At 39.5% G+C, this 16074-nt stretch overlaps 1 protein-coding gene across 1 annotated transcript in view; it reads left to right on the top strand.

The window, feature by feature from the left end:
* The window catches only part of HELZ (helicase with zinc finger), a 149579-nt gene that overhangs the window by 121484 nt on the left and 12021 nt on the right, over positions 1 to 16074 (top strand). The window contains 7 exon segments of the mRNA XM_038371412.2: positions 4232 to 4312; positions 5486 to 5557; positions 5560 to 5805; positions 5808 to 6032; positions 6487 to 6724; positions 7055 to 7221; positions 7224 to 7567. Of these exon segments, the coding sequence (XP_038227340.1) occupies positions 4232 to 4312; positions 5486 to 5557; positions 5560 to 5805; positions 5808 to 6032; positions 6487 to 6724; positions 7055 to 7221; positions 7224 to 7567 (1373 nt within the window).

Genomic DNA, 16074 nt, shown 5'->3' with positions numbered 1-16074 from the left:
TATTGTGAGAAACCGTCATTTTAAGGTGAATTTGAATGTTCCTGATAGATGCTGAATTTGACAGCAATGGAAACTTGTTCTTCTGTTTAGACACAGAAATGGTGCTCACAGGGCAGGGTTCTCCATGCTATCCCCAACTTGTGAACACCAATCCTGTTCTTCAGGGCGCTGACAGGGTAGTTCATTTCCCACACACCATTCAGAACCTGTTCTCTTTCCTGAGATTCCCCACAGAGTTGGTGTGTTTTGGGATGTGGATGTGAGGAAATAGACACAAGTTAGAATAATTTGTAAAACATTAGCAAATATATTAAGCGGGAAACTACATTCACGATGTTACCTAGCAGGAAAATAGCTGGTGTTTGGAAAGTCTATCTCTATTGTAGGTTTTATTGTGCTGTGAATTGTGTGTCTGTAATGGAGGGTTTTTGCTTGTGCAAGGTTGTAGACCATACTGTAGACTGGTGGTAGTGGAGGATTCATTTCCTTGAGTATGATTTTAGCATTGGATATAACCTACTGGAGTATCCTGAAATCCCAAGGATCCTGGTATTGATATGTAATTTATGATTTTTTTCTAAATTGGATGGAAAACCATTATATTCCATATGTAGGAAAATACATTGCCAAACCTGAAATGATTTAGGGCTTAGAATAAAATAATCTCCATGCTGGGAATTGAAGAGTGAATCTGGAATAAAGTCAAATGCCATTGTGGTCCTATTTGAGATTTGACTACCATTTAAATTTCTCCTTAAACTGTGATTATGATCAGAAAAATGACTGCGTAAAAATGCCACCTTCATACTCAAGAGATCTCTCCTGATGGATATTCTGAGTCATATTTGCTTTCTATAGTGACAAAAAATAGTTTACTCCTTTTATCCCTCTACAGCAATGGGAGGGTGAGCTGGAGTGTTTTGTCATTCATATACCAACAGAATTGCAAAGTAAATTTGTATTGTTGAATCTTTACCGAGGCAGAGAGAAGGCAGCTTAACTTCAGATCTCAGGTACAGTTACAGGCTAGGCAGTTAGGAGGAAAAAAATTTAATCTACAGAGGATGAATCTTGCTCTCCTGCTCACAGAGAAGGTCCATTGCCTTCTCTGAGACTGCACAAACAAGAGAAGGGGATTTGGCCCACATTGAAAATCTGATGAGGCATCACTGAGAGACAACGAAAAGGGAATCCTGTGATTCTATTTGCTTAAATCCAGTTTCAGAGCAGAATTGCACCTTAGTGCTGAAGGCGTTGTATTACAATGAACGATGCTCTGAATTCATTTGTGCTATTAGGATGTTTTTTCATCGAGCTATGTATTGCAAAATCCTTCCTCATTAAATATTTGAAAACTTGAGGCTGAGGTAGAAATCTGAGACACTTTTTGTAGCATCAGTGTACTAAACATGTAAGTTGTCACAGTAGCCCACCAGAGACATTATTCCTTTTCAAAGAATTGCATAGATAATTGGACTCTAAATAATTCACTGAATAATCACATGAAGGGGGTCTCACTGAAGCTCATTTAAAACAGGGATAACACAGAGAGAAATCCAATGTGACAATCCTTGGTGTTATTCTCCCACAGTATTCTAGGTTTCAGAGAAGAGGAAATCATGAGAAACTGATTTTGGCCATGGCAGTTCAATAATGAATTCAGTAAGCTAACTAGTGGAACAGGGTTCTCGGAGGCCAAATTAATCTTTGTGAAATGCGCTAAAATAACTCCTTTTCTCAGTTGGTATCCAAAAATCTGATTGTTAGGGGTTGATTGTGCAAGTGCTGAGCACATTCCCTTTCTATTAATTGAAATAGGTGTGAAGTCTCTAGCACTTTGAAGGATTGCTGATTTAGCCCTCATTCTGTGACAGCAAGAGTCAGAGAAATTAGTAGCTTCTTTTCTGCTGACCAGTGTGAACCAACCCTCTTTCTGTTAAGTTTGAAGGTGCCCTTGATATATGTGCTGGGAAGTAAGATTGTTAGGTAAGTTGCATGAGAAGACCACATTCTACCCTTGGTTAACTCCTCTCTAATATGAAGTAATTCCGACAGAATCTGTCCTGTTTCAGCATACGGAGGAGCAAGGCATGTGGCTCGAGTGAGTTCTCATTTTGAGTGGATACTGTTTAATTATGACAATAATAGCCAGCTAGAAAGTTTCCCTGCTAAGGTTTGCAGGGTCCTGAGTTCTACTAGAAGACACTTATACTAGACTTGGATGTTTCATACCTACGTAATACTGGAAATACTCATAATACTCTTTTCTTCCGGCATTAAGAATTAGGAGCAAGAAAGAAATATTTGTCTAATCTTTTGAAGTTTTTGTAGCTATTTGTGCTTTAAAATCTTTTTCTTAAAATTTCAGAGCTCCTTTTATTAGCGAGTGTATGGAGGTACCATTTTTCTCACTGTGGATCTTTTTGCTAGGTGATTCCTGAATTGTAGCTAACATAGTTTTATTATCCACTGGGTTTACTTTGCCTTTCTCTAGTATGTTCTTGTTTAGCTGTTCTGACCCGAGGGTAGTCTTCAGATTTCTCTGAGTTACCCAAGAGAGCTGAGATTTTTCCTGATTTGTCATTGAATAGATTCAGTTAAAGAGAATCAAACAACCAACAAAAAAGTACCATTTGCATTTGAAACAATACATAATCCTACATTTTTCAAGACTAAAGGTTTGCATTACCATGTCCAGCATGTCTTAAGATTGTTCACAGAACAAGAATTCTGCCACAGGAGAACAATGTACCACAGAAAAATAATTGTCATTAGTACTCTACGGGAGATGAAGAGAAGCTATAATAGCAAACTCAAACACCAGCAATCAGTGAAGTGAACATTGTTGGGAGAATTGAAATGACTGTTTCAAGAACACAAATGTTATTGCATGTAAATGCCTATGATATATTTCCTGTCCCATCTTGTAAGTGTTCTTTTCTCATGAGATCCTAAAAGTTTTCTTGATTTGCCCTTATAAATGCTGTTTTAAACCAGTATCTTTTAAACTGAATATACACTTTACATATATTCTCACTTCTGTGTAAAGTGTAAGTGCCATACATGAAAAATATGCTTTAGATTGATTGAGCCTGCCTTCATGCAACTCGTACTTTATAGAAATTAGAAGAGGAAGCAGTTGTACTAAAAAATAAATAAAAAATACTTTCAAAGATGCATTAATTCTTTTGGTTGTTGAGATTTGTGGTTTCCTTACCATGTACTTTGATATGAACATTTCTGATCTGTCCACTTCAAGGAGTTAGGTTTCAAAGATAACCCTCAACTGAAAAAGAATATTGCGTTCTTGTGTGTAAACTATATGTTTAAGAAATTTTTTTGGATCATAATGTCTAGTACAATAAGTGTCTATTATATTTCTATTTGTCCAAATACATAAGCCATATCTGGGAAATATACTTAACCTAATCCGTTGCAAGATTTCTAATACTATTTCACCTCATCATGTGTTGCAAAGTTAGGATCAATAGGCCAATGTAAGGGTATTATGGCAGCCTTCACTGAAAAATGATGTTTATCTTAACTGAACCTAAAAAGATTAAGTTTAACTTGCAGTTCAGATTTTTTTATCAATAGGGTTCTGATATCTTTAACATCACTTCTCTGCCATCTCACAGAACTCCAGTGATGGATGAGTTTTAGTTAGTGCTTAAAAGTTAAAACAGAGAGGTGCTAAGTAAGGTGTTTTTGCCTTTACAAACAGAATCGTCAGTGTTTGTTTGGATCAAAGGTTACTGAGCTACCAAAAAGAACAAGGAGTACTTGTGGCCACCTTAGAAACTAACAAATTTATTTGGGCATAAGCTTTATACCCAAATAAATTTGTTAGTGTCTAAGGTGCCACAAGTACTATCGTTCTTTTGCTGACAGACTCACATGGCTACCACTCTGAAACCTGAGCTACCAAAGTTCATTTCTGTTTCTCTTGCACAAACCAGTGATTACTTTCTCCTGCAATAGCTCCAGTAGCCCAGCCATTGAACTGGAAGAGGTACTTGTAATGATTCAAATACAAACTTACCGTGTAAGGGGAAGGCCATATTTAGGAGGAAATGTTCTGTTAAGTTTCTGCCCCCTGACATAAAAGCTATACTTATAGTTCTAAGTCTGCCCATGTCTAAGGAAAATAAACAAACATGTTGAAATATTTCTTCATTCTTTACATACCTAGAAACTAATGCATAAATATCATAAATATTTTAGGTAAAACCGGAAAACAGTGCTGGACCTGAAATTAATAAAATTCGGACACCTGAGGAAAAAACAGTGGAATCAAACAGGTCTGTTTTGAGTTTTTCCCCCATAGTTTTCCTTCTCTTTTTGGTACTATGTATCTCTCTCTAGGATTCTATATTTCTTCCCCTTCTGCTCAACAGGCCCCCTCCCCATTAGTCACCACATTCTATCTGGGGCAATGAATGGGATTCCCTCAGAAACCATCAGTGTTGATCTGCAGTAGTTGTTGTTGAGTGACGATAGGTCCCTCTTCTCATCACCCAAGGACAAGAGAAAATGTAAAAGATTTGAATCTGATTTTTGTAAAGTGCTTTCTCGTGATACGTGTCCTTCCACACGATATTAATCCATTGTTTACAATTTGTATTTCACTGATGACTAGCATAAATAATTTTTTTTTAATGTACTGATTTGTAAATTTTAAGACTACACATAGGAATAGCACTGCGTGTTATTGATTTTTAAATGTTTAGAAATTATTGTACCTTTTGATATAAAACTCCTATAAATGTAATAATTCTGTTAGGAGTGAAGATTCAGAAATCTTCAGTAATTTTCTGGGAGAATAAGAGGATAGTGTAATGTAGACTACAATTTCAGTTTTAGAAATAAAGGTGTGCGTTATATAAGTGTTCTGAAGTGAAATGTTGAAAACGGCAAATAATGACTTTTTTCTAATAAATATTTGGTGTCTGTGTCCTACAAATAAAAGCAAAGGCTCAACATTTGACAGTTACCTATAATTAGCTAAATTAGATATGATCATAAGGAAGCAGCTGGTAATTCATCTCTGCAATACAGTAGCTACAGAAAGAAATTTGATGATGGAAATGTCTGAGTGTAGTGTTTAAATATAGAAGAATAAAAAGCAAATATGGAGTGCACTTAGGCTGCACCTAGTGAAATAGCTATGAAGGAATTAGTTTTCTCTCTAATGGGGAGAAATTTCAGATTAATAAAATATCACAAATAGTGTAAAGGAGTTTAACTAAGATAAAGCACCAGAACTGTTGGCAGAATATTCCTTCAGTTGATAAGTAAAGAGAAGAGTATGTCTAAGCTGTCAGTACCTTCTTTCTCTTCCTTATTCTTCCCATATTCCTGAGGCTTTGTATTCTGAGTCGGTGTTAGATTAATTTGCTTAGTGTAATACAGTCATAGTTTACAGGGATTTTGTTTTTTTTAAGTAACTTGAAATGTTTTCTATCCTTTGTTCTAGGTGACGTAGAAGGAAATTCCCAAAATAGAAGTCCAGAGTCACGTTCCAGCGTTGGTTATCCTAATTCTAAATTTCATCGCAAAGTAATCTCAACCCTAGGCAGCTGAATCTACATCTCACCCCTCCCCATACACAGTATGCAGTCCCCAGTCGCCACTACCAGCACCTGTCCCAGATACCCAGGCAGCCGTACCCTGTGCAACAGCAGCAAAATCTTCTAAGTCAGCAACAAACTCATTTGCTGAACAGCAAACCAAATACCACCCCAGCAGAGCCAGATAGTCAGCAGCATAATCATGTAAATCAGCAGCCTCCACAACCTTCACAACTTTCCCCGCTTACCAGATGGGCCCCAACCAGTCTTTTTTTAATAACCCAATTCCCCACCGACCACATTCTCCTGCAGTAGATGCTGTGATTCAGAAATCATCCCCCACCCATGTGCAGAAGTCAATAACCCACTGAGACCTATTGCACAGCACAACCAATGCTGCCATCTCACTGAACAACTTCATTGAAGAGAATCCTGCAGGAATGCCCATAGGGGAGACATTAGGTGGGTACCACTGCTCTTCTCCACTGATGGGCGTGCAAATGTAGCTACCTAAAGTGAAAATGAAGGAGTATTTACTTGTCAGGGATATGGCAGTATGACTTCAAAATTATGAATTGGTGATTGTTGGGCTAGTTTCAGTAAGTAATGTGATCAGGAATAATTGCTCCTTAGGGTGTATTTTAATATGTAGTGTTTCATTATGAGTTTCATATACATAGTCCTTCTGGGAGATTTAAATAACCAGGTTATGCTCTGTGATACTTTTAGAGTGTTGGTTACAGTAGGCACTTTATTAATAAGACATTTTTGGTGCTGGCAAATTTGGAGATTCCATTGTGTACCTTCTTATCTCTACTATTTTTACATTTAATATAACACATGGTAGAATCCTCCTTTCTGGCACCAAATGCTTTGAAAAAGGCAGGTTGGGTAAATTTTTTTGTAATGTTTACAGATCGTATGCATGGAAATGTAGCTTTGGAAACATTAAGGCAGCAGCAGCAAGCAAGGTTACAGCAATGGAATGAGCATAATGCCTATCTCAGTCAGGGCAATATTCCATATCCACACCATCACCATCCTCACCTACAACACCTTCCCCAGCAACCAATTGGATTGCACCAACAGCCAGTTAGGGCAAACTGGAAACTTGCGAGTAATACAGAAGACGAAACAGAGGCAACATATTCAAGGTATTGTGTTGTTTGAATTCTCAAAGTATTGTATTTAAAAACAGAACATAACCCACCTTCACTATAATATCATGTGTAGGTGCCAGGCACTATGAGTCCTATAAAGAGCACTTGTTGTTATGACATTCAATGTCAGCAATAGGCCTAGATACATTACATTATTATTAATAGGCCCGTCTCGTTGGAATAGAAAGGCCAGAAATTTTCAAGCCTTCAGAAGGATATGATCACTGAGTTTTGTATGATGGTTCTGGTTGGCATGTCAGTCCAGCTTTAGCAATGCACTTTTTGCATTTCTCCATCTTAATAACATTTATTCTGTGAATACAGGTTCCAGGACTTGCTCAGAGAATTGTCACACCGCGATCAAAGTGAAAGCAGGGACCTAGCTGAAATGCCACCTCCCCAGTCCAGACTGTTGCAATACAGACAAGTTCAGCCCAGAAGCCCACCAGCGCTCCCTTCTCCTTCATGCAACTCAAATCACAGCGGCCACTTTCCAACTTCACTGAAAACAACAGAGACATTGAAATAGCCAACAACCCAGCATTTCAGCAGCATTTGCCCCAAATATACAATCCCCCATTCTCACTGCCATCTGAACACATAACCCCACCTCCTTTGAAGTACCTGCAACCTGATGGATCATGGACTTATGCTAACCTACAGCAGAATCACCTAATGGGGCAGGGATTTCATTATGGTATACCTCCGTTGCCCCATAGATCACAACAGAACCCTTTTATACAAATACAGAATCATCAGCATGCAGTTGGTCAGGAGCCATTTCATCCGCTCACATCTCGAGCAGTATCTGCTTCTTCGCTCCACAGCTTAGAAGAGGTATGGGGATTTTAATATATATATCTCCACATACATATATGTGTCTAATAATAGTGAATTGCAAGCATGTTGATTAAAAATTCATGTCTTGAATGCCTGTGAAAAAGGACAGTTTTGCAGCCACTTTCCCTCCCCTCATACATACACCGGTAGTTCAGGGCTGTGCACTCAGCCCTTTGCTTTGCTGGCAGGGAGTTACAGGCTTTTGGAAATTAAGATTTGAGCCCTCATCCGATTTAGCTTATGCCACTGGGAGTTTTTCCTTGCTCTTCAATGAGAGCAGAATAGATTCCTTATTCCATGTAGCCAAATAAAGCACTAAAAGTGAATTCTACTGTATTGTACCCCTTTTTTGCAGATTCAAAGAAGTTAAATGTTGTGCCCAGAGCCACAAATAGAATCATAGTAATGTCAAGTCTACACTTAAAATGCTGCACTGGCACAGATGCAGTGCTCTAATGAAGATGCTCTAAGCCAATGGGAGAGAGCTTCTCCCCTCGGCTTAGTTAATCTGCTTGTATGAGAGGTGGTAGCTGTGTTGGCGGGAGAAGCTCTCCCACCAACACAGTGCTCTCTACACCAGCACTTACGTCTGTATAACTGTGTCATTCCTGGGTGTGGATTATTTACACCCTTGAGCGATGTAGTTATACCAAAGTCATTTTGTAGTGTAGGCAGAAAGTCATGATTAGAAGTCAGAAATTCCTGACTGGCTTCCTACTCCATTAGACCACACCTGTCTGTATGAAATCTACTCCTTTGTTGCCAAGATTCAACACAATTATTAATTATTTTTGTGGGGCACAAGAGCAATGTTTTCTTTCCTTTGATGGCTCTGCAGTAGCCATAAACTAATAAATAGTCCTTACAGAGCTGTGCTGACAACACTGGTTGCTTATGTACAAGTAAAGCAATATTTAACTAGTACAAATTAATTTTAGTCCTTTGAAAACATGGTGTTGAGGGAGGGGCAGGGATTACTCTTTGCCAAATGCAGGGAAAAATGTTTAAAGATCAAATCTTTCCTCTAAAGCTTGTAATTGGGCTCCTTCAGATAAAGGCCAGGGCACAGTTCCATAAAAAAAACAAAGTGCTAGATGTATTTTTAACACAGATTCCTGCTACAAGGTCAAGTTTCACAGGGAGATCCGAATACTAGCAGTCATTCGAAAGTTAGTTTAGTTCACTCATTCAGCTTGACCACTGTTTTTCTGTGCATAAACCTAAAATAGAGTTGATGTTCTAAATCGTAAAAGAAAATATCTAGTTAGTGTTTGAGCTTTCATCAACTGAGAAACTATAAGAAACATCTGAGCTGCTCTGCTAATCACTAGGCTTTGACAGTTTATTGATTTTACTTCAAGTCCACAATGTTGCAGCTGGAAAAGCTGATTGTTCTCAAATTAGAGAAGATGAGCCTCCACCAACATAGTATCTAATACTTGGTTTTGTATTTCTTTATATAAATATACAGACTTAAGCTATATGTTCATTATTTGTGCTGATGAGGAGTTAAACAGAGTGGACAGTACATATACTGATGAAGTTGTGTTTTAAAGTAAATTTTTACGTTTGGATACAGACTGGTAAATCGAAAGTATAAATGACCTTGTTAAATGGTGCTGTGGTTAATTTATATGCCATATAAGCATTTGGAAATACAGGTCTGCAGAAATTTAAGTTAAAACTAATCTTCTGAAATATGTAATCCTAGGAGCATACGCTAATTATTAGATGTCTTTAACTGAAGGTTCTTAGTCACATTTACATTTATTTTAACAGATTAAAACTAGAGATTGCAGAGTTTGCAGAATAAAAGGTATTTTGGAAAAGTCAATTTCACATTTACAAGTTTTAAATGCAAAGTACTTAAAAGAGTTTTGGATGACTTGGTGTCATGTGTTGCAGTTTCATGCAACCAGATATACCACGAACCCAATCCACCAATATGTTAGCCACATGCTATCCTCTTACAAAGGATTGCAGTGCACATGTAGGCTGATATCTTTTTCGAATATCTTGTCCTGCGCACTTGGCTATATCTGCAGTTTTAATCTGTTAAATGCCTCAATTCAGCAAAACACTTAAGCATGTGCTTAACTTTAAGCATGTGAGTAGTTCTGTTGACGTCAAAGAGGTTACTCACTTATTTAAAGTTAAGCATGTTCTGAAATGCTTTGTTGATCTGGGACCAAAATAACCATAAATATGACTAAGAGCCTTTGTATGTGGTGTGGGTTTTTAATGTTAGAAAAAGCTGTTGAAATCTCTTTAATTGATGCAATTTTGCATTATAAAACAAACTAAAGACAGGTAGTGGTTTTAATTCCTCCATGTTGTAGCTTTCTATTTCTTCTGTGTTATCTATCTAATCTGTCTAATCCAAACTGTTTCCTAGATCTGTATTTATAAGTGCTGTTTGTTGCATTGTCTAGGCACTTTATCCAGAAATGTTTTTGAGTGCAGTGTGACAGTTCTTGGGGTATCCAGGGCTGTGAGCCACCTAGTTATCCCCTGCCTCCAGTGAGGGAGTCTTGATTCTGGTAACTGGGTGTTAGAGCCCTCACACCATCAGCCTGTCAGCCACTCAAGCACTTTCCTCTGCAATTTGCCAGCCCTGTCTTTGCCTCACAGTTTAACAAGAGGTGCATCCATTTCTCTGTGATATCCAGCCCTTGACACTGGTTGCTCACAAAAATTCAGATTCTTTGTCTGCCCCCAAAAGGCAGTGTGTCCCAATTTATCAGTTTTACTTTAAATCACTGCTACAGTATAATACACAGCACTTGTGATCACTTTAAACAAAACAAAGTAAAGTTTATTTAAGATAGAATAGAACAATGGTCACCAACCAGCCGATCACAATCAACTGGTCGATCCTGGAGCCTCTGACAGTCAATCACGATCTCCTGCCACTAAAAGTCTGGCGGTGCAGCAGGGCTAAGACAGGCTCCTTGCCACTCCCGGAAGTGGCCAGCATACCTCTGCGGCCCCTGGAGGGGCAGGGGTCTCCGTGCGCTGCTCCTGCCTGCAAGCACCACCCCCACAGTTCCCTTTGTTCAGGAATGGGGAACTGTGGCCAATGGGAGCTGTGGGGACGCTTCCGGGAGTGCTACCGACTGAGGTAAGTACCACCCAGCAGGAGCCCGCACTCCAATCCTGAGCCCCCTCCGGAGCCAGCACCCATACTCCCTCCTGCATCCCAACACTCTGCACCAGCCCAGAGCCCCCTCCTATACCCTTGGGGAAGGGGCGGGGTAGATCCTGAGTTGCACTAAAATTCAAAAAGTGATCTTCTGTGTAAAAAGGTTGGAGACCACTGGAATAAAGATTCCACTTAAAGCAAGCGAGTGTGGTGGAAACAATGATTACAATACAAAACAATATCATATAACACAAACTTGGGTCTACACTTTTATTAATAGTGACCTTTCCTAGCACAAAAGTAGGTTTTCCTCCCAAAGCTCAGTGTGTTGCTGAGCTGGCTGGCTTCACAGGAGCCAGGATCCAACATTTCTGCTCCCCAAGATGTCTCTTAAGTGAAAGGATACAGAGGGCCTTTCCCCAGCCTGTCTTATACTGCAACAGGTTTTGTCTTTATTCATAGGCAGGCTTATCTGTTGTAATGTTCCTTTTTTACCTCAAAGTGATTTCAATTGTTTGCAGTTGTCATATGGTTTTCCATTTAAAGTCTTGGGGCTTGTCTACATTGGCACTTTACAGCACTGCAACTTTCTTGCTCGGTTGTTTCTTGAAAAAACACCCTTCTGAGCACAACAAGTTTCAGCACTGTAAAGCGCCAGTATAGACAGTGCACCAGCACAAGGAACCGCGCTCCCAGCACTTGTAGCTATGCCCCTCATGGAGGTGTTTTTTTTAGAGCCGCGACTACACAAGCCACGTTAAGCATTGCCAGTGTAGACTAGCCCTTGGGGATGGAGCAAGGCTAGACAATTGCGCCTTGCATTATTACATCACCGGCTAACGAGGGTGGGGTAGTAACTGCCTCCTGCCTTAATGGGTCATCATCAAGACACATCACCCCCATGGTGACTAACTTTCATTACAAGTCCATAAAGCATACTTTCAATATCAATACATTATTCCTTAAATATTAGCTATACATACATCTCACAACGATTGTGAATCTTGACAAATTGTGAGATTTCTGTAGTTACGTTCCATGTTACTTTTTATAGATAAATATCCTGTAGGACATGTGTTTGATGTAGTGAGTTTGTCAGGCCTGAGGTGACAGTTGTTTGCAAAGAACAGGGGATCCTTTGCCAAGGAGTCTCAGTATCACATGAAGTTATTAAGCCCAATTTGAAGATATTATAAAAGGAAACTTCAGTAATCCTCTCTGGTTCTGCACTCGCAGGTTCATAGAGCTTTGATCACTTCCTAATTGTTTATCAAAAAATGTGAAACTTTCCAAAATGGTATATCCCTGTATGAATCATTGTAAAATACTCTACTGAGAGTAATTTAACATTATTGAGTCGCTTCAAGATTTGTTGTAAGCACTTCAGAAGAGACTGAGGGCAGCTGTATTTATGTACTGGAGTTCAAGACATACCAAACTTATACCATGGGATATTGTCAAATAGTTTAGAGCCAGTGTTGTGATCTATCTCCCTGTTTCAAATGCTCATTATTAAATCCACCTTTCCACTTCCAAGGTTTGAAAATAGTAGCCACCATTTCAGTAAAACCTATACAAAATGTCTTAATGGTGAAGTCTTTAGAGAGTGGAATAGTTCTCAGGGAAAAATGCTAGGCATTCCATATCACTTTGCAACATTTGGAATGAAACTGGACAAAGTACTGCTAAATAGATCTTTTCCCTCTCTAAGACTCAACCTATTTAAACTCAGTGGAAAGACCCCTATTGACTTGAGTGGTCTTTTGGTTCAGGTTCAACAGTCTCTGATGCTTTTAAAAAAATTGGGCTTCCAAAAAGGAGAAGGCGATGTCAGGAAAGCAAAGTGGTATTTTATCCCCTGTAAATCGTAGCAGCTGAAATTAGACTGGTATATTCTCTCTCTGTCTCTGTCTCCGTTTTTTCTGGTGACATAGTAGCTAGCAGCTGAGAGGCATAACAGGAAATTTCATTCACATGTACCTAGCTAATTTTCATTGACATTTCACAAAAGTGTCTGTTTTCCCCCTTAACCAAGTAAAAATGACTGATGTACTTCATTTATGATATTCCCATCACGTGTGCTTTTGACAGTCAGGCTAGTGGGGTATGAAACAAATACTGATACTATCAGACATTTATCTTTTAACCAAAAGTACCGTCTCTATCTTTTTAATGAAAAAAATTGTGATTTTAGTATTTCCGCTCTGAACCACAAATGATCAAAATGTATTTATACTAGCAGGATGTTATCTTTGGATCTTGAAAATACAATATTTCATATTGTAGCTTTTCCCTGTAAGGATAGCTGATTCTTCTGTGTTCATAGAATCTGAGATAAACTGCTGGCAAAGTTTGTAAAATCAAGATTACTATTTTATCTTTGAAGGCGTTCTGTTTTCCTTTCTTCATTTTTTTAATCTTGGCTGGAATAAGGGCATGAGAAGGGAAAAGGCACAGTGGGGAAATGGAAAGTGTTTAAGGAAAAACGTTCATGTGTCAGAGGGTACTGTGTGCTATCTAGAAACTATTTTCAAGAGATAAAAAGGATCAGTGTATGAATATACCAAGACTAGCTATAAAGTAAGCAAAAGAGCATTTTATAAAATAAGAGGGTAAGATATAAAGATTTCAGAAGGCCAATCTGTGCATAAGCAAAAAGTGAAGGCCACAAGGAAGACTGTTACCCCTACCAAGGTTAATATAATGAAACAAGGAGCTAGGGATCGGTGTTAGGAGACAGTGAGGTGTTGTAGAGATGGCAGGTATAATTTATGACTGCAGTAAAAAAGTTTGTTTAAAATAAAATCTATGCTAGAGTGTTTACAAATGAGGATGCCAAGTGAATATCTGAATCTCACAGTTCTGGACCTTCCAGGTGTGGATGAAGACATTCAGAGGAAATCAAGACCAATAATAAATTAGAAGACAGAAAAACTGTAGGCCAGTGGTTTCTAAACTAGGGGTGCCACTTGTTCAGGGAAAGCCCCTGGCGGGCCAGGCCGGGCTGGGCTGGTTTGTTTACCTGCCGCGTCCGCAGGTTCGGCCGATTGCAGCTTCCACTGGCCGTGGTTCGCCGTTCTCGGCCAATGGGAGCTGCAGGAAGCGGCGCAGGCCGAGGGATGTGCTGGCTGCTGCTTCCCGCAGCCCCCATTGGCCTGGAGCAGCGAATGACAGCCACTGGGAGCTGCGATCGGCTGAACCTGCAGATGCGGCAGGTAAACAAACCGGCCCGGCCCGCCAGGGGCTTTCCCTGAACAAGCAGTGCTCCTACTTTGGGAACCACTGCTGTAGACCTTTATCTGATCTATTCCAGCAGTGTGAGTAAGGCCTGGTCTACACTAGAAGATTAGGTCAGCATAACTACATCACTTAAGGGTGTGAAAATTCCACACCCTTGAGCAGCATAGTTAGGATGACCAAAGTCCCCATGTGTAGTGCTTTCCATCAACCTAGGTACCACCTCTCAGGGAAGTGGATTACCTATACCAGTGGAAGAATCCCTGCTATCAGCATAGGTATGGTCTACACTGAAGCACTAGAGTTGCACAACTGTGCTGCTGTAGTGTTTTAAGCGTAGACAAGCCCTAAATCTCTGCCCTACTCTCCTGCCCTTTTCCCATCCCCCCCGTGGGCAGAGCACACTGTTTCAGGGTCTCCTGTATCTACTGATTGGCAGTGCAGAGTATTTCCACATGCACATCACCCTGGAAATCAAGGCTTCAGACATTACAGGAGGACAACTAAGGTCATGATTATTTAAAGACTTACACCCATGCTTAACTCTGTGCACATCAGAATTCCAATTGAAGTCCATGGGGCTACTCATTAAGCACTTGTGTAAGTCTTTGTTGGATCAAGGCCTCAGTTTTGTCACTACTATAGTTGGAAGAAAGACAAATATGTGGGGATCAATTGCTAAATAACAAACGACCAGCCTGGCCAGACTTTCTGGCTTTTTCACCTAAGAGTCCCTGTGTTTATGTGCTCTCGAAGCGAATGAGAATGAGAAGTAGAGGGTATTTTTAAAATGTCGTAGTCAAGATGAATTTAACAAGTGAGTTTTCACTGTACTACAGCCTGTATTGCTGACATTCTTACAGTGTGGGAGGAGGGTTTGCCACTGCTGAAGGTTTATGCATATTTTTGTTCATTTTCACTGTTATGGCTAAATACAAGAGAGATGCAAAGTACCCTCAACTCCCATTGCATTCACTGGGGCTTGAGTACACTCAGCCCTGAGTTCTGAGGATATGGCTAGGGTAAGCTTTTTGCTTTTGTTTTTAACTCAATTTAATTGATTGCCAGTTAATCAAATCAGCAAACACATTTGTAAATGCTAGTATAGGCACTCCACAAATGTTTGATGCAGAATACAAAGCCTGAGTATTTACACTCTATATGGGTGGAGTGAGGGGTCACTTGAGATGTTAAATGTATCCCCAAACCGGGGCCAGGGGGCACAGATCCTGCTGCCGCTGTACCAGTTGCACAAGATAATAGTGCCACTGGATCTGAAGGAATATGGATCTGCGGCTCATCCCTTAGCCCACTTTAGAGTGGCTTTCTCATCTGCCTATGTGGGGCCAGTCTGAAGATCTTTCTCTGTGGTATATAGTGAGTGCTAACCTACCTGCATATCCCTTGTGCACCAGAATGAAATGTGTGTGAAGCTTTTTGAGGAAGGATGCTGCTCTCTCTTACCTGTTCGTATTTTAGTTATCATTGCCTTTTCCAGAAACTCGGGGTTTGTATTTAAAAATCTTAAACTTTACTATGTACTGAAATACTTCACATTTTAGGCAGAATATGTTATGTTCTTTGTATATAACTAAGTGCAGGAGCTAGATGTGTGCATAGCATGAATAGTTCATGCATTTTAAGATTTAAATGATGTGCTGTGATGGACAGATAATTTTCAGTTTCCCTGCAGACTTTATTGAGTATTGTCTCCTTGGAGCAGGTATTATTGGAAACAAATATGAATTGTTGTAAAGTTATCAGAGTTATCCCATTACTACACAGGTAGTAAATAAATGTTTTTAGCTGAAACAGCTGTATATCTGCAACATGCCTGTGTTTTTATATCTGATGACCTGTGAGAGATACTTTGTCCTTTTTTCTCATTAATCTTACCATAGACTTGATATTGCAGAGCAGTGAGATAAGTAGTACTGAGAAATATTTCACAATTCAAAGGATGTTTTACACTGAAATCTGTATTACCTTTAGATGTAGCCATATCCATATAGATCCTTTGTGTTTCTTCATAAATTAGTGTTACAGTATGCACATTTGTTGTTGTCCACCTGATTCCTTTTTGTATGTGCGGATCTGACACAAAGCTCTTTGCATCAATTCCATT

This window comes from Dermochelys coriacea, chromosome 14 (assembly GCF_009764565.3).
Source record: "Dermochelys coriacea isolate rDerCor1 chromosome 14, rDerCor1.pri.v4, whole genome shotgun sequence".
Lineage (NCBI taxonomy): Eukaryota > Metazoa > Chordata > Testudines > Dermochelyidae > Dermochelys > Dermochelys coriacea.
The sequence above is the reverse complement of the archived record's forward strand: the minus strand, read 5'-3'. Positions and strand labels throughout refer to the sequence as shown.